General features: G+C 36.9%; 1 protein-coding gene across 1 annotated transcript; it reads left to right on the top strand.

Annotated features, from left to right (window-relative positions):
* The first annotated feature begins 711 nt into the window (after positions 1 to 711).
* LOC128227704 (uncharacterized) lies at positions 712 to 8,739 on the top strand. Its single transcript, XM_052938474.1, has 9 exons — positions 712 to 820; positions 1,200 to 1,404; positions 2,600 to 2,739; positions 3,469 to 3,676; positions 4,412 to 4,516; positions 4,814 to 4,903; positions 5,344 to 5,484; positions 5,661 to 5,729; positions 5,971 to 8,739. The coding sequence occupies exons 2-9, from the start codon at positions 1,210 to 1,212 to the stop codon at positions 6,262 to 6,264; spliced, it is 1,242 nt and encodes a 413-aa protein (XP_052794434.1). The 5' UTR covers positions 712 to 820; positions 1,200 to 1,209; the 3' UTR covers positions 6,265 to 8,739.
* Positions 8,740 to 27,061: the final 18,322 nt, after the last annotated feature.

The following is a 27,061-nucleotide window of genomic DNA, read 5'->3' as shown; positions in this document are numbered from 1 at the left end:
TTTGTTCTTGACTTTTCCGCCGTGGGAACTTCGCTCCCCACTACAACCAGGCTTTTATACTTTGATTGTATCTTTTTCTGCAAGTTCGGTATCAGAGAGAAAATAATTAAAATAGTGTTTTATGATGCATAACGGTGAAAAAACATTCGTCCCAAATCATGAGCATGTCCCTTTAAGTCGTTGCGCATGCATAATGCAATGGGTCTATCAAAATAAGATTGATAAATTAACTTGTTTTGCCTTGTTTCAACTTGATTTAACTTGATTGGGTTATACTGATTGACGGATAGATAACGACGAATTGTTTAAACGAATAGTTAAAGATGCACTTTTACTCCCAATTTTTTATCACAATTAATACTATTGTTTTAATCTTCTTAAAAGGATGAATAAATGTCAAAAAGAATGGTTCTTATGAAGGATACGGAGTTTAATTTGAAAGAAATCTGCCTAAAACGCGGTATTTCTACCTTGTGAGACTATAGAAGGTTGCAATAAATCTTTTAGCATTCACCAATCATTTAATATTTGTTCGTTTTTAGCTTATAAGTACTCGGTTACAATCTTGTTACCAGTATTTAATATTTACCATAAATGCATAATTTAGTGCTAAGTTAAAGGTTAATCAGTCAAAATTTATGTTTGTTATACATGTGTATGTATTGATTTTGAATAAGAGTGTCACTTTAAATATCGACGGATGTGATTCATTCGTCTTGTTTTCCACAAACTATATAAATTGTTCGTGGAAAGGCTTTAGTAATTTACTTCCGCGTTCAGTTATTTGGTTTTCGATCTTACAAAATGATTTGTTGATCAGGTGTGTAAAACAATACAATATTAATCGTTGTAGTGACTATTTTGATTGATCTTACTTTAAAAGTATGTCCATAGATTTAGAAAACATCAATGATGACGTATTGCTAGTTTTTTACACTTATATAAAGTATGGATTGCATTTTTGCAATAACATGAACACTAGTTCAAAGTTTATTTATTTTTCTTTAACTGTTCGTGCTATTTTAGATATGTATTATAGAAGTGCATTGCACGGATTATACGAGTTATCATGAGTTTGTACATCGCGTGAAATTTAGCATACACATTCAGGAAGTAATTCATGGACATCAATAATTTACTGCATTCAAGGTCAGATAAAACACACAACTTAGATTGACATTATGTTTTTTCCGTTGTAGAGTATTAATCATGTCTAATTCACAACAATGGGCACAACGTATACATAATGACAGCAAAGCAGCTTCTGAAAAATTGATGGAAATTCGGAAGAGACTGAAAGTTTTTAGAGATAACCCAGGGACTATACAGAAAAATCCAAAGGGAGCTTTTGACGAATTCCTCAGATGTATGAATGAAACTGTTGACTTCTGCACCAACATGAAGGTATGATGTTACTACGTGCTATATGAATGGTAGGATTTGACGGTAGAGGTACGCGCTATATGAATGGTAGGATTTGACGACGGTAGAGGTACGTGCTATATGAATGGTAGGGTTTGACGACGGTAGAGGTACGTGCTATATGAATGTTAGGATTTGACGGTAGAGGTACGTGCTATATGAATGGTAGGATTTGACGGTAGAGGTACGGGCTATATGAATGGTAGGATTTGACGGTAGAGGTACGGGCTATATGAATGGTAGGATTTGACGGTAGAGGTACGTGCTATATGGATGTTAGGATTTGACGGTAGAGGTACGTGCTATATGAATGGTAGGATTTGACGGTAGAGGTACGTGCTATATGAATGATAGGATTTGACGGTAGAGGTACGTGCTATATGAATGATAGGATTTGACGGTAGAGGTACGTGCTATATGAATGTTAGGATTTGACGGTAGAGGTACGTGCTATATGAATGGTAGGATTTGACGGTAGAGGTACGTGCTATATGAATGGTAGGATTTGACGGTAGAGGTACGTGCTATATGAATGTTAGGATTTGACGGTAGAGGTACGTGCTATATGAATGTTAGGATTTGACGGTAGAGGTACGTGCTATATGAATGTTAGGATTTGACGGTAGAGGTACGTGCTATATGAATGTTAGGATTTGACGGTAGAGGTACGTGCTATATGAATGTTAGGATTTGACGGTAGAGGTACGTGCTATATGAATGTTAGGATTTGACGGTAGAGGTACGTGCTATATGAATGTTAGGATTTGACGGTAGAGGTACGTGCTATATGAATGTTAGGATTTGACGGTAGAGGGGGAGTATCTAATGGGGCGTAAAGTATTGACCTGCACCCCTCCCGTAAACGTGTACGATTTTTCGGGAGGGGGGGGTGCTGCTCATTTGATAGTGGTAATAAGCGTTACAGGTTTTATGCGTTAATTTCGAATAACATTTTATTGCCAATACGTTGTTTTAAACCTAGAGTCCCACACGCAAATAACAGAGCATGCACCATTCCGGTAACGAGGCTCGATCTGGGCGGGTTTCATTGCTTATTTATGAGGTTAGCTTATTGCTTACATTTGAGTTTGCTTTGTGCTGATATTGACGATTATGCGCCCTTCTAAAGCAAGTAAAAGCACACGCACGTGTTTACTATTTGTATATACTTTTTTAGAGAACATATGTACCAGATGCAAAAAACTCCGGAGTTGACCAGGCAGCATCACGGGAAGTGAAGAGACTGCAGGAAAAGGCGCAGTCCCTCGAAGATCGGCTAGCGGAGGCCCTGAAGGCGAAGGATCAGGCTCTCAATAGGTATATCCCCAAATAAGGTTTTTTCTTGTTGTCAGAAGCTGAGATGAACGAAATGTGTGCTTCATAGGCCATCATTACAATCACTGAATTACATATGTAGATGTACTCGATGTAGAGTTGTACCTTCAAAACACTTTACACACGTGCAGCGTTGAGTAGTGGAACATTCAATGTACTGAGTGCGAATGCACATTGGCGGCAAAAACACAAATGACTTAAAATAAATGCCAACTGTGCTGTCGAAACATAACACATTGTATCAATAAAGGAGGCAGGTTGGACTGAATGGGTGATCCCAGCTAAGGCAAGACTATGTAAATTATATAACAATAGTGACAATAACAGCGTGCAGGGGCGTAACTCACTGTAGGCCATGTAGGCTGCGGTCAACACATCCTTTCTGGACAATCTAAGACATAAACATCCCTGACATATACATTTAAGGCTCCAAAGAAGAATGTATGGGAATCGGCGTACTTTTAGATATATTTGCTGGTAGAAAATATACGCCAAATTGTACCGACCCGAACCCAAAAAGAAAGTATGCCTACAGGTAAACTTTAACCAAACTACACCCCTGGCGTGTCTATCGAAAGATACATTCAGTACTCACAAAATGTCCGCTACTTGCCGAACGGCATGCGATTGATTAAAGTATAGTGAAGTCAAAACACTATCGGAATAAGTTAATATGTCTTTTTATCCTTCAAATATGTTATTGTTCGACAGATTAAGTGACATACAGTGTCGTCTGCTGAAACAAGGGAACCCGGACATCGCGGATCTGTCTGACGACAATCGTCCCACGAACCTTGGCCAGAATTTCAAGGGCCTGTATGAAGACGAATGGACGGACGCTTTAACGTTCCTTACAGAAAGTAGAAAGGAGCGCATCTCTGACGAGAAAGCCGTTGAAACACTGTATAAACTGGTCCAGGTAAAAAAAAATAAGAATAGAACAAAAAACATCTCTTGTGGTCTGTATAATAATGCAGTTAGTTATAAAGTTAATCTGCACTTCATGCAATTTTTGTCCTTAATCGTAACTACATTCTGGGACTGATGGAAGATGCAAACACAACTATTGATAGATTCAACTTCTTTCAATAACAGTTTCGCCTACTTCAGACCCTCGAACGAAAGTTATATAATTAAGAAAAATAAGTTTTAACCAGATAGCAGCTAGGGGAGTTTACACTTTGCATATGTTTCAAAAAAATAAGTTCATTTAATAACACCACTGAGGCGTAATACAGAGCCAGTGGTAGGAATGCACTCGGCTAGGGTCGGAGAGCTGGGCACCAGACATGCCGACATGACTTTATACAACGGTTAGATGTAATTGAAACGTTCATGTATAAGGCATAATTCCTGATTTGCAGACGTGTAATAACCTGTTAGAAAAAGAGGTGGTGCTTCTTTTGGGCAGGGCCAGGGAGCTGGTGACCACTTTAGTCTACCTGTCTATCAGTGAGGGATAGATCGGGCTGAAACATAACATGGATCAAGTACCGTTCCTTATTTACAAAAGTGTAACGGCCTGTGCGAAGACGGGGCGACGCTATTGTTAGCCAGGATCGCGGAGTTGGTCACCAACCATATACCTACCTGACTCTAAGTGACGGATAGATTGGGCTGAAAACAAGCCGTATATTTATTTTCTCATTTACAGAAGTGTAACAGTCTGTGCGAAGAAGGGGTGGCGCTACAGTCGGCCAGGGTCGCAGAGCTTGTGATCAGCCCTGACCTGGCTGGTTCTCCTATATCGGACGGACAGGTTTACACTGGATGAATTCAGTTATTATTTTCTCCCGTAAATGTAATATATCAGATTCACTATACGGCATTCAATCCATAATTAAGCAATGCTTTGCATTACTCCATTCACTGTTTAGTCAATTTTCGATACATGTTAAGTTGTTAGCACAATATAAACTTCCCATAGCTTGATTGAATGTTGGTTGCTCGAAGGAATAGTATTAAACCTGTTTCGCTAAAGAAAATTAATCTTTGAATAGCATTATACTAGGAAAAGGCACTGCCGTAATTATGGAAGGTATTTAAACTTCTTCAGACTCCTAGTTCCGTCAACCAGCTACCAGCGCAAGTATTGACACCAAATCGAGCCCTGAACATTCCGATGAATGCCGCTGGAAGTAATCCTGTATGTTCCGATTCCCAAAATGTCACATTTTGTTAATACAAACAGTCTAATGTAATTGCTATACTTTACTGTCTTTCTTAATATTCATCCTGTTCCTGTCAGAGCATTATGTCCCTCGCTATCTGTCAAACGAACACTGTATTTCTGTCGTTTTGTATCTTTCTCCACCACTTTCATCTCTCTTCCTCTTTTCCTCCTTTTGCTTCTCTTCTTCCTCTTTTCCTCCTGTTGCTTCTCTATTTCTTTCCTTGTATCTCCAAACTACAACAATTGACATGTTTTTTTTTCTTCCATTCTGTTGTCAAAACTGGTTGTGTCTAATAAGTTACAACTACTGTTATTTGAATTTAAACACTGCTTCTTATACTTATGGCATGGGTCCGGACGTGGGATTTATGTGCGGCAAATTTAAAGTGCATGTTACATGTTATGTATTTAAGACAAGGACAGGGTTTGCGTCAAGTATGAGCGCAGCCACAACAAACCGCACTCAAGACGTTCAGATTCAACAATTATCAAAAACATTCGTGGTGAGAAGCAACAAACCAATCGAGCAACAATGTCAGGGGAAAGAAAAGGCAGTGAGTGAAATTTACGTATATATAGATAAGACAATTAGTTAATTGAATAGTATACTAATATTGAAAAATAATTAGTCCATTGGACAAGCAATGTGCCCATAGAAAAATGTTTCCGAAAAACCACCTTTGTTGCCCTAAGATGAAATCGATTTAAGAATATTTTGTTTTGTTTGAAGCTTGAGGGAGCAATTAAAGAGTTTTGCAAGAATGTAGCCCCCATGGTCATCGAACAGTTCAACATTAAGGTATGTCAAAATATTAGTTTGAGTTATACTTAAAAGTTAAACCGATTCAAAATAAGTTTTCTAAGTACGCCTTACAAGAAGGTATGTTGACATTGTTTATTGAATATAACCTAGACGTACAATGTAAATGGACCTTAAGTCAGTATATTTGATGAAAAGTAGATAAGTTAATCCATGCAACACCAAACTGCAGATACCAGTCTTTTAACGTGTCCTTAAGCGTGTTCACAAATTATTCTAGACACTGATTTCGAAAATCAACAGTACACAAGAGTTCCCCGCTGACATCTTCGACAACAAAGACGGGCTCAAGTTTTTAACGAAGTGCGTGCGCCTGTGTTGGTTGATGCAATCACAGTACCCGCCCATGATGCTTGATTTCTCCCACAAACCTGGAGATCCATTCAACAAGGATATTCTGACAGCGTATTCTGCCCGCGGACCAAGGATTGCCTTCATTGTATGGCCCCCGGTAAATCTACACAAGGGCGGACCTCTCGTCTCCAAGGGATACGCAGAAGGAAAGAACCCATGAATTGCCTCAATGATTGGATGTTGTCTTGCCAGCAGTGCTCTATTTGCACGCGTTTTACTAGAAGTTGAACTATGCCGTTTACATGGAGCCTATCATATTCAAGCTGACAATTGTCTTAAAATATATTTAATAAGTAGTATCCGCAACACAGTCTAAGTGAGTGATTTGTAGTACCTGCTACACAGTTAGTGAGTGTTTTGTAGTATCTGCTACACAGTTAGTGTTTTGTAGTATTTGTCACACAGTGTACATAAATGTATTTCAATCTCTGCTACACAGAGTAAGTGAGTGTTTTGCAGTAACTGCTACTTTGACTTAGTGAGTGTTGTGTAGTATCTACTACACATAGTGAATGTTGTGTATTATCTACTACACAGAGTAAGTGAGTGTTGTGTAGTATCTACTACACAGAGTAAGTGAGTGTCGTGTAGTATCTACTTCACAGAGTAAGTGAGTGTTTTGTAATTGCTGCTACACAGAGTAAGTGAGTGTTTTGTAATTGCTGCTACACAGAGTAAGTGAGTGTTTTGTAGTTACTGCTACACAGAGTAAGTGAGTGTTTTGTAGTTACTGCTACACAGAGTAAGTGAGTGTTTTGTAGATACTGCTGCACAGAGTAAGTGAGTGTTTTGTAGATACTGCTGCACAGAGTAAGTGAGTGTTGTGTAGTATCTGCTGCACTGACAAAGTGAGTGTTTTGTAATATCTGCTGCACTGACTAAGTGAGTGTTTTTTAGTTACTGCTGCACTGACTAAGTGAGTGTTTTGTAGATACTGCTGCACTGACTAAGTGAGTTTTTTTGTAATATCTGCTACACTGACTAAGTGAGTGTTTTGTAGTATCTGCTGCACTGACTAAGTGAGTGTTTTGTAGTATCTGCTACACTGACTAAGTGAGTATTTTGTAATATCTGCTACACTGACTAAGTGATTGTTTTGTAGTATCTGCTACACTGACTAAGTGAGTAATTTGTAATATCTGCTACACTGACTAAGTCAATGTTTTGTAGTATCTGCTACACTGACTAAGTGAGTGTGTGTAGTACCTGCTACACTGACTAAGTGAATGTTTTGTAGTATCTGCTACACTGACTAAGTGAGTGTTTGTAGTATATGCTACACTGACTACGCGAGTGTTTTGTAGTATCTGCTACACTGACTAAGTGAATGTATTGTAGTATCTGCCACACTGACTAAGTGAATGTTTTGTAGTATCTGCTACACTGACTAAGTGAATGTTTTGTAGTATCTGCTACACTGACTAAGTGAGTGTTTGTAGTATATGCTACACTGACTAAGTGAATGTTTTGTAGTATCTGCTACACTGACTAAGTGAATGTTTTGTAGTATCTGCTACACTGACTAAGTGAATGTTTTGTAGTATCTACTACACCGACTAAGTGAGTGTTTTGTAGTATCTACTACACTGACTAAGTGAGTGTTTTGTAGTATCTACTACACCGACTAAGTGATTGTTTTGTAGTATCTACTACACCGACTAAGTGAGTGTTTTGTAGTATCTGCTACACTGACTAATTGAGTGTTTGGTAATATCTGCTACTCTGACTAAGTGAATGTTTTGTGGTATCTGCTACACTGACTAAGTGAATGTTTGTAGAGTCTGCTACTCTGACTAATTGAGTGTTTTGTAGTATCTGCTACACTGACTAAGTGAAATGTTTGTAGTATCTGCTACTCTGACTAAGTGAATGTTTTGTAGTATTTGCTTAACGGAGCCGGTGAGTATTTCGCTAAACTATGTAGACAAGCAATGATGCATTTAGTTATTGTGATATTTATTCAATAATATGTTTACATGTCAGTTTAATGCGATGCATTACGTAGTGTTAATGATCATGTAACGTTGCATTTAGCTTAAATATTAGCCAACAGGGTTTCAACACACTTTTAATTACGGTTTACTTTTTAACAATTTTCTTTACTGTGACATTTGAAAAAAGCATACTGTAATGTTTATTACGATATTGAAATACAGTCGTGAAGAGATATCCTCTGAAAACACAAAATACTAACTATATAAAAAAGCGATATTGTGGATATTCAGTACGTTCAGTTGATTTGCTGGGTTGGATAACTTCGAGTTGCTTGCGCAAAGTCCATATCGCTCGAGACCTATGCAACGACTGATACAATCGCAAATATCAACCCAATTACCTTATATATCTTTAACTGCATATCTTTGACGTATTTTGAAATTTAAAATTATAACAGTTTTTCACGAAATTTCTTTTGCCTAGTATTGCGGATGTTAATGCGCGCATGCGCTCTAGGGTTACTGTGTGATATGAAATCAGAAATAAAGTATGTTAAATTTTAAATTTATGGAATAAAATGTGATATTTACAAAATTGTATTCAGATTTAAACACCACACATTTAAAATACAAGTTACATATTTGTATAGTATTTCTGTTTTGTTGCGAATTCAAATGGAATAAAGAACTAGAAAAATGAAGATATATTTATCAGTCGAAATATTATTATTCCTAACACAAAAGAAACTACAGAGCTAAATTCGTTCTGGAAATCGGTAGCTTACCGTTAACTGTGATCCTGTTAAAGCTGCACTCTCACAGATATACCGTTTTTGCAATTGTTTTTTTTTTGTCTTTGAAAGATCAACATTTTGCATAAATATCTGCAAACCAATGATGAAAGTTTGCTGACAAAAAATCAGATCACAGATTGTCATATTTCCGTTCGAAAATTAATGTTTTATGGCTTAAACCGTTACTAAAAATGCATAAAACATCAATTTTTGAACTTAAACATAAAAAGCTGCGATCTAATTTTTGTCAGCATTTTCGCAAAACTCGTCACAACATTTATGAATAATTCAATTGTAACTACATGAACGCTGTTCAAGGCAATTAAAAAGCATACGACGTCCTAATAAGCCAGACTACATGGACGAGCATAAATTTACTAATTTTGATACTCCCGCCTAATAGATATCTGCCATGAAGGAAGCTTACGTTACTTGATTAAACGATATTTTACATTTCTGAGTACTAACCATAATTGGTTTTATGTACTGTTCAATAAATTCTCGAAAAAAACGAAAAAAACAACAACAAAAACGGTGAAACCAAGGTATTATACAGAACCATTATGTCTGAAAAAAACCGGATGTAATGAATAAAAAGAAAAAATATCAAGTCGTCACAAATCGCAATGTATTTATGAACGATAATTGTGTTCTCACTCTGAAAAAAATCGATAAGAAAGAGGTTATTTGGTGGTAAGAAATGAGTCCACTTCAAATTTTATTTCGATGATTCACAAAGCCAGGTTACAGAAGTATCAGAATCAGTTTCTCAATGAATTATGCAAATTAGGTGCCAGTAAGCAAAATTGGAGTATAACTGCTTTAAACACTGAATATACGTGCATGCATCTAAAGAGTATTAGACGTAAACAAAAATTGGTTTTCAAAATAAAACATATCAAGCTCTTGGAGTGATACAACATAACCATGTTAACGACCACCTGAAGTATTTCAGTATCTAAAACAAATTGTTCGTGACAGTAAAACTTATGGTCAATGATGGCAGAATGTAACACATTTTTGTATTTGTTTACATAATGTATGTTTACAAGTAACATGCGTGTAAAACCATTATGTGTAAGATAGACATATTATAGTCTTTATACGTGAAATCACTGTTACGTGGATAAAAACATGGGCTGCAACATAGAAATACTCAAACAACAATACAGTTGTTTAAAAATACGGGTTAAATGTAAAAATAGGATGATAAAATCACAGAAAGCTAATTGAAAATAGGTTATGCACAAACGCAAAACAAGATATTATATATATCAGAATAAGCAATCACATGAAAGTACATTACAACCATTACACAATGTTGGTATACATTTCTGTTGTCAGAGGTCTTATAACCCCTTCTTTTTCTCTGTCTTCAGCACTTTCCTATATATTTCATTTCGTCAGTAAAGTGGTAAACATATAATACGGCGACTGCAGTTTGGCGTTCAAGGACAATCACTTTATGAAATAAAAAGCCAACATAGGATACATAATAAAGCACAACTCTTCGACCCTTTTTTTCAATGTCGCAAAACAAGAAAGTATTTAGCAGTAAAATCAAACACATAAAAGTACATTACAAATATTAAAAACCTTGACTTTCTGGGTATGAGCGAGGTTTAACATTTTTCGTAATTCTGGGATGCATTGTTATGTTGATGTTTATCAGACATTATTAAAATCATTTACTTCGATTTAAATTATGATATCACCAAAACTCCTTCAAATCCGTATATTTTGTGACAGATATATTTTAAATATTTCAAATGCTTAACCTTTCTTAAGGTAATCACTAGCTTCTAGCTTTAGACTTGACTTTGGCAATAACTAATGATGTTGGTGCTCTCATTTGGGCGCTGTCATATCAAGCTAAAGAAACGCGTTGATAAATGTTATCGCCCTAACTAACATCACAAAACGTAGGCAAACAAAATAATTATGCACCTAAATATTCAAGTAGTGTAGTTCTTTTCGAACAAAAATAAGACGTAAACATATTGAAATTACAATAAACAACACCGGGGTGAAAAAAGGAGTGAGTTACAATGCAATCTTGTATGTGGATTTAGGTTGTCTATCAAAAATTCAATGGTAGCCTTTTTAGCTTTTCCGTATTTTTTTATCTCTGGCTTCAACCTTCAGTTCGTTTACCCCAAACGTCATGTTAACTTTGATGCCATTTTCTTTGCTGTCCTATTTGGGAACTTCTATCTCTAGGCAGCTCAGCATCCGGAAACATGGAGATATGGTCAGCTTCTAATTTAGAATATCGTTTGTGCATCTGTTGCTCGTCACCTCTTTGGACATTTTTGCGAGAATATCCTTGCATTTAAGTTTTCTGCCATTTACTGCTTTCTTTCCCTGTGCATGTTTCGTTGGGTCGAAATCCTGGTACACATAAATGCACCTGGCTATTCTAGACACTACGTCCAGAGGGTCGTTTCATCTTTGCGCTGTCTAATTAAGCCTTTTAAACGGTCAACAAATCCCAAAATCTATTACATCACAAAACTTTCACAGACAAAATTTTCATTAAACTACTCCAGTATTAAGTTTAGTTTTTGTCATACGAAAATACAATAAAAAACATCGGATAAAAATACGGCGTGAGTTACAATGCAATCTTTGACTGTGGATTGAGGTTGTTTAAAAAGTTAAAGTTAGCAATTTTCGTTACTCCATATTTTTCATCTCTGGCCTCAACTTTGAGCTCTGTTCCTCCAAAAGTCATGTTAACTTTGATACCAGTTTCTTTGATGTCCCCTAAGGGAACTTCTATATCTAGGCATCCAAGGTACGTACAATTCTCACCATCAACGTATTTTGGATAAGCAATGGTGGATGTATAAATGTACAGGCCCAACTTGGTTTGGTCAGCTTCCATTTTTGTATATCTTTGGTGCGACTGTGCCTGTCCAACGACAAGCTCGTCACCCCTTTGAACATGTTTTGCAAAGATATCCTTACATTTAAGTTTTCCTCCAATGACTGTTTTCTTTTCCTCTGCATGAATCTTTGGGTCAAAATCTCGGAACACACAAATGCCATAGGAGCATCTTGCAATTCTTGATACTACAGCAAGTGGGTTGTTTCCGAACAGAACCGCGCCTTTTAATACAGCCAGGCCGGCTTCATCCGGGATTATGACTGTCTTATCTCTGAATGCATTTTTGATTTCACTTTGCAACATTTGGGACTCGGCATAACCACCCACCAACAAAATGGTGTTTGTTCCAGCGCATACGTTTTGTTTCAAAATACTCTTTAAGTGCTGTGTAGTCATCAAACAGGATTCTTTGAACCATCCTCTCATTATCTCGCTGGCAATCCTTAGTTTTCCAAACTTTAAAGAAACGGCGTCGTTGTATTTTTTCAGCCGTTTTTCCACCAACTTAAGCATTTTTTTGTCTATTAAATCCAACAAAGCATATGGCAATGAGAAGGTTTCTTTTCCATCGTCGTTTGAACTTACATTTCTCTTTTTCAGTTCAAGCTCTCTATGAAGATCAATGTAATCGCCAACATGTTCCTTTTTAAACTGGCAATAGAAGTCTTTGCCTGCAAAATAATTGTAATTAATACTTCCGTTACTTAAAAACACCATCAACTACTTAATGGGCCGTCTTTTTTACAATCAACTACTGGAGCGGATGGATGTTCGTAGAGTTTACTCATAACAACTTAATAAACAAATCCCTTGAATAACTCTGAGACTTTATGTTGCTTGAGAAAGAATCTGCAAGGCAAAACTAGTAACTATGGAACAATAATATAATATTTCGTGACGGTTCAGATTCATGCTATATCATTTCCGGTTAATGCAATATGCCAATACAAACCGAAAATTGTCTCCATGAAAGCATCAAATTCGTTGTCAACCATTGTACCGCCCCATGGCCCTCCGCTGGCCGACGTCAGTTCTTTCAGCTGTTTCTCGCCAACTATCTCGTGCACGATAACATCTATAGTGCCTCCTGGAAATAAAACCTTAAATAAAGCAATTGATAATATTTCACCATTTACACTGGAGACGGTGTCATGTGACAAATGTGATTTTAAATGGCAAACAGTAATCCTGCTAATCAAACAGTGATAATGACTGACATTTGTTGAGATGTTCGAACCATCTTGGCTAATTAATCGTGGACTAATTCCGGTAAGTTTTGTAGTTGTTGTTTACGCTATATTAAAACAAGTAACCGACATGTCTTTTCTAGATCTAAAAATAAGCATTTTAAACGAGTATTTCATTTAGCAAAGACTAAACATTTACAGACTGAAAAATGAGGAGGGGCCTGATCTAAAATTATTCGATGAGTAATTGTTATGACACATATATCAAAGTCCAAACAACTTATGAACCTACACACAAGACAACACACGTGTTACAATCTTGATCATTCGTCGTTTGAAAGTAAATGCGGTGGTTAGTGAACAAAGGGGAGGAGAGTAGCTCAGCTTTCTAGCTCTAATCTTTCAAGTTTTTCACTATTTTTTAACATTAGTGTTTTTACCTTTTCCCAATTTGTATTCTAACTATTCCGCATAGAAACGTCGTTTTATATCAAATTTTACTGATCAATTTAAAATAATTCAATACTCAAACATATTGGATTAGAAACATATATGTTATATATTATTTCAATAAAATAATTTGCAGACATTTCCCACGAAGTGCGATACCAATAAACCTACCTCCCGCATCAACTACCATGTACTTTGTCCCTTCTTGAAACTGTGACACTGTTGCGGACGCTTCTACTTGGCTCTTGATCGGCACACGCATACAGAACAGCGATGCTGCCTCTGGTTCAAGAGCTATTGTAAGGCGATTTCCATCTAGCCCAGCCTATATTTGTAAAATACATTCTGAAAGGGTGATTCTGCGAAAACCCAAACCCTTAATTCTACGAATAAATGTGACTAAAACTGTCAATTTTGGACAGTAATGAAACTTGTCACTCTGTCAACGACCCAATCAGAGCACAGGCTTAAGTGACATTCGTATTCAATGATCCCTAAGCAACCTAAAATAGTGTCATTGAATGTGACCTTTGAAAGATAGAATGATAGAAATCAAATCAATTGAAAACAAGGTTGTTACTAAACGTGCATACTAGCTCAGCTGCGACTCGCATGAACTGCTTTGAACTGTCAGACCAAATGGCAGGAACTGTTAATACCCAATGGACATCGTCTTCGGTCAAATTTGGTAACCTAGAGAGAATCAGCAATCTAATCAAATCATGGAGAAATACTATATATAAATTAACATGTGGCAATCATCAAAGGTGTCATTTTGTATACCACAGTAGATAATAACGCAACCTGATAAGTGAAAATATAAGAAATATATACTGTAACATTTAAAAATAAAATTGTTTAGCTTTCTTCAGTTAGTTGGACAGCTATCACTTTACCGGTTTCTTCCCAGCTTCATAAACTCATCTGCTAAGTGTTTGATGCAGATGCTGAAGACTTCAATTGCCTTCATTCTATTCTCATGCTCGTCCTGAATTTCAACATCTCTGCTCAACGTCTGTAAATGTAATCAACCAACATGTTCATTCACTATTAACTGGTGTGTTAAAATGCTGGATAAATTGAATTGTGTTAATAGATTTGTTTAATCATTTGGTGTATATATACATGCACATGCAAGATTTCGATTAGTTTTAATGTTTAATTGGTATAGCATACGCTAGTATTTTATCCTATGTCATTTCGTAGATTTTGAAATTCGGTATATATATAAGTTGTGAAACCATGAACAATATAAAAAGATGTATTCATGCATGAATAAGCTTACACGTTTTTTGACGTCAAATATAATCATATACATTTGTTTTATCCTTCAAACAACAGACATACACCTATATAACCACTAAACACACCATAGGTCTGTCTGAACTATACAGCCTCATCTTCAAGCGCCGGAAGTAGTAGTAAGATTTGAGGGTTGACCTTTCCCTTTCCTTGGCATCTTCACACAATGTTTTGTACTTTTCTTCTGCTGCATACCCAAACGCCGCAAATGATTTGTCTGGGTTAAGCAAAAGCACTGTGGGAGTTTTATGGGAAATCAGTTTCCCGCCCCCAAACCCCGTCCCAGTGCTAATTTTTAGATTCTCACTGTCAGTTTTCAAGTCACCTCTTACTGCAAAGGCGAATCCTGAGAACGCCGATCCGAAGTCTATTGCAGCAACAATAATCGTTTGAACTGGTTTGGCACTCTCTTTTTTATCTGTAATTTAGAGTTAAGAAAGATCAGAATTAAGATAATTTTAATATTGTTATCGCGAGCTACTGTTCAGAATATGCATGTGATAAACAATTATCAGCAAACTTTAGGCGAATTTCTAAATGGGGAATTCTTGGCAACAAAAACATATATAAAGTCTATAATTTTGTCTGTACACAAATCATATGGATTTTGGCATTAATCATTAAAATAGGATAACTTTAACGCATACTACATTAAAATGTTCTGCATCAACCTATAGTGTGCCCCTTAAATTACGGTTAAAGAATTAGCAAACATGTCATCCTGTTGCCAATCAAGTATTTGTTTATGTACCAGTCAGATTTAACCACGTTTCCCCCCTAAGATCCGGGAGTATAACGGGGATAGCGGGGAACATGTGCAGTGTTTTTACCTTCAAGGTGGATCCGCGATGCCGAGTAAATGCGTCGGTTTTGTTTTCGCCCCGGAAATAGCGAGGAATGGGCATTGCCGTTCTCCGAGTTGCGGTGGGCAATTGGCGGGGATTTTACCAGCAGCATACCCCGGATTGGCTAGACTGAAAGTCAAAGTCCCCGCTATTTCCCGGACCTTGGGGGCCGTGGTTACAATTGATTGGTGCATTATCGTACTTTACTTCATTTCATGTTCAGCGTCAGTGCAATGTCAACGACACAGATATGCCGAGTAACAAAGCATATAAACAAGACAGTGTTTAGAGGCACAATGTCAAGGCCTTCCAGACACTTAAACTACAACGACAGACTTCATCTGCATGTATCAAAACATCTTTATTTTATGTAATATATGTTGCGAAAATAATTAATGTGATAAATGTTGTCACTGGGATGTATGTTAAAACTTATTTGAGTACTCAACCTCACTCGTTCCATAATTGCGAGAAAAAAATGAAATGACGAATCGTAGCCGGCAAACGATATGATCGGTGTCGCTATTTCGAAATCGGTCCTTTTCAATTATTTTGCAAAAAACGCCGATTTTGCACGATTAATTATGGCCTACGCATACACCAAAACAATAAAAACAAAATAAAACAAGACAGTCAAAATGACTTTGAACCAATTACATGATTTAAGTGACCAACGAGTCAGTGATTGCTAAAATTGTTGTTTCTTGCTGAGAATTTTAGTGGTTGCTGGTAAATGGATGATTGATTAAGAGGTCGGTCGATGTTTAGGGAAACCGAGAATATTACCGCCTCTAATAACGTCAATTGCTGCTCAAGAAGGTAAGTGGTAGCCCAGGCAGTAATTGTTGGCTTATGAAGTCACTGGTTGCTTTAGATGACGGTAATTGCTAAGGTAGTATGATGTAATTGGTTCCTTAGGAAGTTAGTGGTTTCTATGAAAGTCAGTGGTTGCTAAGGAGGAATGATATTGCTAGGGTAGTATGATGAGGATGCTAAGGATGTCATTAAATGCTAAAACGGTAAGTGTTTTCAAGAACGTCATTGTGGCTAAGAAAAGCATACGTTCTTAGTAAGTAAAACGATGATATGAAAGTTCTTGGTTGCTAAGGAAATCATTGGTTGCTTAGGAAGTCATTGGTTGCTATAGATGTAGGTAGTTACTAACCACTACATTAGGTTACATACCAAATATCAAGAAGGGATTGCAGTTAAAGAAAAGGTTTTCAAAGCGTTTTCTATACAGGTATATAAAAACCTGAGACGCCCGGGACAGGTCCATCTTTAACCCCAGGATCATAATTTGAACTCTTTTGGTGAAGACCCAACTATTAAAGGTCTGGAGCATGCATTTTCCGAGTGATATATTGTTTATGTCAAATTTCTACCCTCTATTATTGTATGGTTCGTTAATGGGAAGTAACCGCTGTGTGGATTTAAAAAAGCTGTTGTTTGCGCAGTCACCATATTAGGTAAAATCATCGTAATAGTATTGAAGGACACAATAAAAAGGACTCATGTCAACTTATTAAAGCCTACCAGACACCAGTTCAATGCATTATAATACGTAGTATTTCTACAACGACAAATGCATTTTTGTTTGAAATAAACTTACCTTCAGAATAACAATCTGAAGAACAGTGCACAGTGCTAAGATATGGTTGGAGATGGCCAAACAGAACGGCGCCCTTGAGCACTGCAATTCCAGCTTCTACAGGCACGATGAGCCGCTTGTCGGGAAAGTTTTCTCGAAAAGCTTGTTGTAGCACAGATGACTCCGCAAATCCACCAACAAGAAGTATGGTCTCGCAACTGAGCATTGCAGGTTGTCGGAATAGATCCCGTACATGTTTAACTGTATTGTCACAGGTGTCTTTAAACCATCCTCTCACGAATTCGCAATTAACGCGCAATTTTCCAGCAGTCAAAGCCAAATTGTCGTGAAATGGCTCAACCGCTTGCCTAATATCTTTCTTTGTCATTCTTTTATAAAGTTCTGTCAAAGCAACCGGAATTCTAATTGTCTCTTTCCCCTCTTTGTCGTGTTTTATGCTACGTTTTTTTGCCTCGAAATGCCTTTGTAGTTCAACAAATTCTTCAACACATGTCTTCTTGAACTCGTCAAAAACTTGCTTTCCTGAAATAATGGCATTGTGAGTTCCTTTAAAAGACATTATAAGAAAAGTTCACGTCTTATCAAAGTGAAAGCTAGAAACGAGTTATGCTGAGGGTAGAATAGTTCCACTCGTCCAGAAACACATGTTTTATAATTTCAATCACATGATTTACATTGTTTGCGTTTCAATAACAACACGCTCTTTTCTGTATCACACATGTGTTATACAACAATGATATATTTCTATTAGTCAGTGAATATATCACTCCACATGTTTGTAAACAAATGAATTTTCAAAAATAATTCTTTATTGGCAAAATTCTAGCAAGTTATACATTTATTTTTCATTTTTTAACACAGACGAAACATTCTTTTAAATCGTAAAAGTTAAATGTTGTGTTTCGACTTTATTTTCTGGATTTTTTAAAGACGTTCGATGATTATATTTTTTTTCGTATGCAAATAATTTGTTTTATTGCGTGAAGATAAATTACTGAAGTACGTTCTATATTTTATTGTGAGTTAACTACTTAAATACGCATAAACAATGACGTAACTAACTTTGCCTGGAACTCTTGGAAGAAGTAAGGTCGTAACTTCCGCTTCCTTTATACGGATTCATTTAACGGGTCATTGCCTACTGAACTTTCTCCAATAATTATCCTGTTTAATCAGTTGAACAAAGCAAAATTCAGATGCCAGGGCGAGGAAAGGCAGTACAAAAGAGACGAGCGGAGGCTTTGAAGGCATCAAATCCCCTGGATGCGGGAAACAAGGGTAATAAACGTAGTTTAAAAAACAAGGGTACCGAAATGATAGACTTCAAAAACATTTTCAGGGCGTTTAATGTACTGCCTGAAACTCATGGGCGTGGTGGACAAGACGCTTTGCCAAGCGCGACAACACTTGTATTATCCGTTCCCTCTAAAAATGCATTGTCAGCGAGTGAATACCGGGGTTATCATCCTTTCAAACATCTCCTGGTGGCCCTTGTCCGATAAGACTTTCTCCTGATGCTATAGCCGCCCATACCCCTGAGCAAATGAGAAATCAAATCGGGCGGGGCGAGTACATCAATCTCTCTCTCTCTCTTGTTAATGGAGCTTTCCGAATTTTGCACAGGGTCCAACCTCCATATTACACCCGACGGTCAGTTGCAAACTAAGCCAAAATATTGGCTATATATATATATATATATATATATATATATATATATATATATATATATATATATATATACCTATGATGAACAGCTTCTGCTCAGGCAAGCTATGGTTTCTACATCGTGGGGTCACATAAATAACGACTTATAGTGTTGTTGTTTACAAATCGTGCCCACACCTACCCACAAAATCCTCGTTTGCCAAATACACAAAGCTATTGACCCACTAAAATGTGTCATTTCATAATACTTGTAAATGTACAGGGCCAAACTAAAGATTCAAACATGCTTGCTCATCCTGTGGCCAGGGCCACGCAGCAGCGGCATGTGTGTTAGCCATATCTAGTGCACTTCCCACGCAGCCTCAGCAATTTAATGCTACGCATCAGCCCTTTCGTGGCCTACAGTCAGTCAACCGCACAAACAACTTCCAGCGCGGAAATAAACGACCTATGTTACACAGACATCCACAATATAGCGCCCTCCCCAATCATTCAGGAGGCGGTACAATTTTATTTAAGCGACCATTCACAACAGCAACGAAAGTCACGAAATAATTACACAAAAATATACTAAGAAGTTGAGGCAGGTCACGTGGCAGGCCCTTTTTACTGAAAAACCTTTTCAAAATCTGATAGTATCACCTATAGGCTTAGTACCCAAAAAGGAGCGAAATAAATTTAGAATGTTCCATCATTTGTCCTTCCCGACCGGTTCGTCTGTCAATGACCATATACATCCCAAAAACGCATGGGTTCAGTACACTAGTTTTGATGAAGCCGTTCGTATGATTCAGGAATTGGACAGAAGTTGTAAACTATTTAAACTTGACATACAGAACGCATTCAAATGATTACTAATCATGCCAGATGATTTCGAATTACTGGGATTTAAGCTGGCAGACAAAAGCAACTTTGACAAAACCACGTTCGAACGTTTCGCAACGTTCTTGGAACATTGCCTAACAACAAGGTTCCCGTCTGGAATATTGATTCATTACCTAGACGACTATCTAGGGGGAGATACAGATTTGGCGTCAGCAAATGCACTTTTGCTCTTAGTAAAAATATGTTACAATATTTAAATGTGCTACTCGCGCAACAGAAAACCGAAGGTCCGGCGGATAAATTAGCAATTATGGGTTTAGAACAAGATTCAAAAAGCATGGTGGTACGAATTCCTCAAGATAAAATTGATAAAGTGGTATAATGCATTCAAGACATACTGAAAAAACAAATCTGCGACCTTGAGCGGGATGTAGTCATTGATTGGGTCGCTTAATTTTTGCTGTCGTGCAATTCCATTGAGGCGGCCGTTTTTCAGGAAACTCATTAATGCAATTTGCGGATTGACAAAACCTTTCCATCATATTTGTCTAACGAAGTCGATAAAGCTCGACTGCCTATGTGGCTTAAGTTTTTCTCCGAATTTAACGGCGTATCAGTACTTCATGTTAAATATTGGGTCTCGAATGATGATGATCAGTTTTTCACAGATAGCGCCGGGGTCAAGGGTTAGGTTTTGGTATTTATTTACGAAGGCAATGGGCATGCGCTTGCTGGCCAGAGTCCTGGTTGACAAAGGGTTTATTGGCGGACATAACAGTACTAGAGATCTTTCCGATTTGGGTGACTCTATACTTGCGGAGGATAAACTAAGGAATAAGAAAGTGAGGTTTCACTGTGATAATATTAGCGTGGTTCTTATTCACAATTCACTGTTCTCGAAATCGGAGCGGGTCATGGTAATTTTGAGACATTTGACAATGAGGTGCCTACAACTTAATATTATTTTGCGCACCTCGCATGTTCCGGGAGTTAAAAATTCAATCTTTGACGCACTCTCATGTGTTCAGAGAGCTAGCATCGCAAGCGGACAAGGAGTCGCATCAAATCCCCTCCCATCTTTGGGACATCTTCAGCAAAGAGTAAATACACTCATTAGTCGTTCTATAGCGGAAACCACGATATTGACATATAGCACGGCATTTAACTTATTCTTTTCTTTTTTTTTACCGCATAACATGCCTATTCCAGAACAACAGGTTGCCTGGTTCATAGCGTTCTGTTATGAAAATCACTGTTCGCCTAGCACGATAAGAACGTACATTGCGAGTATAAACTAAACGTACAGACATTGAGGGGTTTTCAAAAAGTTCAGTCAATGTTTGTTCAAAAGGTTATTAGAAGGCTGTGTACGAGCAAACGCCCGTTTGACGGACACAAGACGTCCTATTTAAAAAAAATCTAACATATATCATTATAGTTTTGCCGCAGGTTTGCTTTAACTTTACAGAAACCAAGCTTTTTCAGGCCATTTTTATTGTTGCATACTTTGGTCTGTTTAGAAAAAGTGAACTGGTGGGGGCAAATATCACGGGTATTGCTAACCAGATTTAACGCGAGGGCGTTTGCATTTCCCCAGACGCAAGAAAAGCAATAACTGCACTACACACGTACAAAACTAGACAACATGGCCCACCACTTGTTAAAAGATTGCCACGCGAAAAGAGGATGCCCTGTCCGGTCCATGCATTACAGCAGAGTATTTAGCATCAAACAAAAACGGGGTTGCAGCCTTTAGTCATAGAAACAGCTTACTCATTACTAGGCAACAAGTGACGTCAGTTCTGAAAAAAGGCTTGGTAGGGGCAGGCTATAACATTAAAAAAATTAAAAAAAAACACAGCTTTCGGATAGGGCGAGCCACCGATCTCGCAACACAAGGCCTTAAGCCCGAAACTATAATTACATTAGGTCGGTGGTCGTAAGATACCTTCAGGCGAAGTATTAGAACATAAGATGTGAGTGGATATAGTGCCTCCTTAAGCAAACTATGATTAAATAAGTTAATTCGTTTTTTGTACACATTTGGATCGTTGGTGACTCGCTACCGAGACGGGCAGGTGAATTCGCGCGCAGAAGGGGCTCTCCTAATGGGGCGTTAGACAGCAATTTCTCGGCAAGGCGTGTGTGTTCTCCGCTTGGAAGGTTTTAGGAAGGTCATCGAAACATTCGTGATACTACTAGGTTCGGCCTTAATAGGTTGAAAACGTTTTGGCCACATGATGTATTGTCAGTGGACAACGACAATGCCACGCCGCGCTTTTTCGCGGACGACGGCGTGCACCTTTCGGCTGTAGGTAACACGATGTACCTTGATGCGTTAAGTATAAGTATATATAAGTTGTTACGAAAAATCTGAAATGCCCCAAAATGTTGGCGGATAAAAAAATATTGTGGCGGAAAATTGTTGCGACGGGCGTACAACAAAACTCAGTGCCAAATAATCATTACAAGAAAATTAAATTACATGTATACATAGTATAGGGTCTGCGATTGTTAGCTCCTGCGGGCAGAGGAACCTCCAAAATGGGTTCGATAAGCACGCTCGTGGGGATGGGATCACACACCAATCTTTTCAAGTTTGTGTAACGGCATGCGTGACATTGTCTTTACTCTGTTTATACGTAATGTCTGCTAGGCTTACATGCAGGTGCCCGTGCTGTGGTTCACGATCCAGTCATGTGATACACCGGTCTATATGTGTATTGTCAGGTGCTCATGCTGTGGTTCATGAGCCACTACATGTGTACTCAGAAAGTAAGTTCCACAAAAGTTCGCTTACTTCCACATTTCATAAACTTGTTGAAAAAAAATGTTTATTATATGACGCTTCGTGACAGATCATATATCCTCCATATTTTTTATTTTCAAATTTCAACTTATTGTTTATCACACTGTTTTGTACATTGACCAAGAAACGCAAGCGTTGTTTCTTTGCTGATGTCATGACGCGCAATAATCCATTCAAAGAGTTTCTGAAATAAGTACCCTGTCGGGGAGCATACATCGTTTCCATCGATAGCCTTGTTAATCCATGATGCATTGGGTTAAAATAATCATCGAGAAGCTGTTTATTTCATGTTGCTGTTTTCAAATGTCATAATTTAAAATGTAATTATACGTTATAATATTTAATTGTTACAGTAATGCGTTGAGCCGCTTGGCTCATCTGTACGATAGGTTCACACATAATTTAGTTGTTTTAAAAGTGCAATCTCACAGATTGAACATTTTGATAACTTTTTTTTTGTCTTGTAACGAGTCATTTTTTTTGCGAAAATCCATGGAAACTAATAACATAAGACTGCTGACAAAATATAAGATCGCAGATTTGTAAATATAAGTTCAAACATGATATATTTATGAAACTGTACACTCTATCGATATATATTTTGTTCTGATACTATTATATAATGTTTCAAATCTTTATTCTCTAATTATAATTTGATTTATTTTCGTTGTTTTTTTCATCTTCATCAACAATTATGGCCTATCAAATTTATGTCTGTTGTTTGTTTTTTTAAATAAAATTGAGTAGGTGAAATGTTTAATGGTTAGATAATTTACTGTTTGAAAAGATTCATTACCAATATCAGACAATACCGTCTGTCAATCATTCCTATAACAATGCTTTTGGGACCATTTTAATAGGAAAATGTTTTCTATGTTTAAAATTGTTCCATGTTTAAAGTTGCACTCTCGCAGATTGAACGTTTTGACAACTTTTTGGTCGTGGAACACGCCATTTTTTGGCAAAAATCCATGGAAACCAGTTATTTAAGACTGCTTACAAAAGCTTATTTCGCAGAATTTTATATTTAGGTTATAAAAAGATGTTTTATGCATTTTCCTTGAACCGTTACCAGTTTAAGCCATAAAAACATTCGTTTTCGAACGGAAATTAATATACACGATCTGTTTTTGTAAGCAATCTTATATCATTGGTTTGCAGATATTTACGCAAAATTTTGCTCTTTCCAAGACAAAAATAAGGAAGTTGTAAAAATGGTATATTTGTAAGAGTGGAACTTAAAAATAGAAAATAAGAATGCAACCACAATCCTTTTTTTTCCAAACATATATAAATCAATACAATTCAAACTATGAAAACTAAATTCATGCCCATAAAAAGTATCTTTATTCAATAACTTACCAACAAGTTTCCTCATGAAATCTTCAAATGCTTCGTCAACACGAGTTCCTCCCCAAGCCCCGCCACTGGCCATGTTAAGCACCTTTAGTTGCCCTTCTTCTGCCAACTTCATAACGTTGATATCCACTGTAACACCTAGAGATGAAACGCATTAGCCGTTGAGAACTTTGGATTCAATTTTCAAGATTCAAACATATTTATTAAGAAACGTAAACATATTGGTTCTTGTTACATGATAAGTTTAATTCACATTATATATCACGTGACACGATCATTTCTAATCAATTAATTGCATATGAAGTATACAAATGAAAGAGCAAATGAATTAACATATGCATGCATAAATAACAATGTCCAAAGAGGTTGAACTGCTACGCTATTCATCCAATAAAGAACAATTTAAATCCATTTCTATTATTGCACTTTTGTTAACAATAATAGAACGTATAACAAATGCTTAATGAATAAATTTACACAACCGTAGGAGAACATTAGTATTAAGTGTTTGTAAAAGTCCAATGAATTTGACAACACTTGGTTTTACATAGTAGGATTTCGATAGATAATTTTTTCGAATGTTTTCATATGTTTTACAAATGCAGACAAAATGTTACTCATCTTCCAAATCACCAAAACCACATATTAAACAAAAGCGTTGCTAATGATTTATTCTATCATTGTCCTATCGGCCAGTTTCAATACGTCAAGGGTGTGAAGATAACCTTAATTGTGTAAAAGCAATGAGGTATGTTTTCGGTACATTGTCCAAATAAGCTGAAAATTCAAACATATGTTTTAACTCGGCTAACGGCGATCTCAATCGTTGTTTCTTCTCATGGCAATAGCGTTATCATAGGCTAGTAAATCAGTATATTAGTAAATCTTTGCGATCATTAATACTTTCAGAGGAACTAGGGGGACAATCCAGGTTTACAAATCCTGTTTGATGTATGACTTTGTTTTTTGGCGATATGATTAAAATGTTCAATATTACAAATGATCACATGCTCACACTTTAACAGAAAAATGCAACACATACCTCCAACGTCGACTACCATATATCGTTGACCAGTAGAGAAAGGTGACATTTTAGACTGGGACAAAGCTCCGGTCATGTTCAGCTGCTCGATAGGAAGATGCATGCAGAATAAAGAGCCAGCTTCCGGCTCAAGTGCAATGGTCAATGAGTCTTTCCTGATGCCAGCCTAAGGTATTGTAATAAGTAAGTCAACTACGTCTAAAACGTGTTCTATATTATCTTAATATAAAATCTGTTGGCATAAATGTTACAAATGTTTACTTAAGATAATAATACATACACATGAACATTTCATATCAGATAAAAGCTTTTTCTGAATAATACTCAAACATTTACTATTTCGGCGGCCTCTCTCATGAACTGTTTCGAACTGTCATTCCATATAGCTGGTACAGTCAGTACCCAGTCTACGTCTTTCTCAGATATCTCTGTCACCCTGACAAAATCAGTTAAACCTAAAGCATTACAAACAGTTGTATGGTGTTTAACACCTGTTCAAGCAAATACCATACTGGTTGAGTTTGTAAATCCGAACAGTTTATAAATACCGAACACCTATTAAATCAGCCGTTTGTTTACCTCGATCAATAAGTCGATGATCTAGATCGATACAAACGCTTGCCTTAGCAACGAATGCGAATTTTCGTCAAGTTTAGGTGAGTATTTTTCTTATAAATCCCTGTCAAACTCCTAATCAGGTGAAATATAAATATGCAGCACGCGGGGAATGACGTCACAGATTTTAAATCGCACTGTAATCAATATCATGGAAAAGGATTGTTCTCAGATTTTTTAAGCAAGGGAAACAACTCAAATTTTCTAAGATTAGATTCTGTTCGAGTTGATTCCCATTCCAATTGTGTGTTTGATTAGAAATGAAAACAAACTATGACGGAATAGCAATCTATTTTTAGATAAAATATAATTTTAAAAGCGATCGGGATTTACATACTCCATTTCACCGATTGAATGGTGATTTACTGTGCTTGAAATGAACGTTTTGCGTTTATGAATCAAACTATTTTGTGAATGTGTACTTCAGCAGAGGCTGAGGTTTGAACCAAACATTATTAATGCCAAGTTTGAAGTTACTAGAACCAAAACTCGCAAAGATATTGTTAAAAAACTGTCAAAACTCTTCGGATTTACAAACTCAACCAGTATATATATATATCGACCATATTCAATTACGCTTGTAATTTAGCCAGTTTATTTTAGTAATGCGAATAAATCAATTTCAAATTAAACATAAATATGATGGGTTTTCTTCAACACATTTTTAACATATTGACACGACCAAGAGTATGCTAATTTAATTTTAGTAACTAAGAACAAAAATACAAACAATTTCAACACTTTACAAAGTAACGAAAGTACCTGTGTTTAAAGGTCGTCATGAAATGCTCCATGAGGTGTTTGATGCAGATGCTGAACACTTTTATCGCATTCATTTTCTTCCCCTGCTCATCTTCCACCATTGTGTCACGGTCAATGTACTAGAAATTGTGGATATATTGTTCGCGACACCCTTCATATGATCTATTCCATATTGCAACGACAGCAAAGAAGAATGTCATCAAACAGGATAAAATCAATAACTAAATTTGAATCTTTGAAATATCATACTTACTGTTGAGTTGTACAGTTGCATCTTAAACCTCCGGAAGTAGTAGTATTCCTCGTGCTCATTGTAAAGGGCAAGTTCAGCATATTTGTCTTCAGCGTCAAAACCAAAAGCCTCAAACCTTTTTTTGTTGTTTAGCAGTAAAACAGTCGGTGTTTTCAGTGTGATAAGCTGACCACCGGCGACCCATGATGAATTGGCACTTATCTTCGGTGGGTTTGCCTCAAAATCATCTCGCAGTGCATAGGCATATCCAGAAAATGTCGTGCCGAAATCAATCGCTGCTACAACAAGCTTGCTTGATTTTGATCTCACTGACCCAGATTTGGTGGCAGCCATTTCTAAATGTGTATTCATACAAATATATATATTTGAATAATAATGATGTTATTAAATAAACCGACGTAAATAAGGTTTCGGGGAGAAATTTACAAATATATCATTTAAATGTGTTGAATAACACTTATTACACGTTATCAACGTAGTCATGGCGTAGGACACTTTTATTATAATGGGAATGAGTGTATGACACACTCTGACGGACAAAGCAGTTACGTGGGTCTATCGGATGACACTTCGATTGTGTGTGCCATGTCGAATGCTATTTGAAAATCTCCGC

Source organism: Mya arenaria, chromosome 3, assembly GCF_026914265.1.
Source record: "Mya arenaria isolate MELC-2E11 chromosome 3, ASM2691426v1".
Classification (NCBI taxonomy): domain Eukaryota; kingdom Metazoa; phylum Mollusca; class Bivalvia; order Myida; family Myidae; genus Mya; species Mya arenaria.
Note: the sequence above shows the minus strand (reverse complement) of the source record. Positions and strands in the feature narration are given on the sequence as shown.

Coding starts and splice junctions, on each gene's coding strand:
- LOC128227704 (XM_052938474.1), top strand. CDS start 1,210: ATGTCTAATTCACAACAATGGGCACAACGTATACATAATGACAGCAAA. Junction 4,517..4,813: donor CTCCTATATCGGACGGACAG/GTTTACACTGGA, acceptor AAACTTCTTCAG/ACTCCTAGTTCCGTCAACCA. Junction 5,730..5,970: donor TCGAACAGTTCAACATTAAG/GTATGTCAAAAT, acceptor AAATTATTCTAG/ACACTGATTTCGAAAATCAA.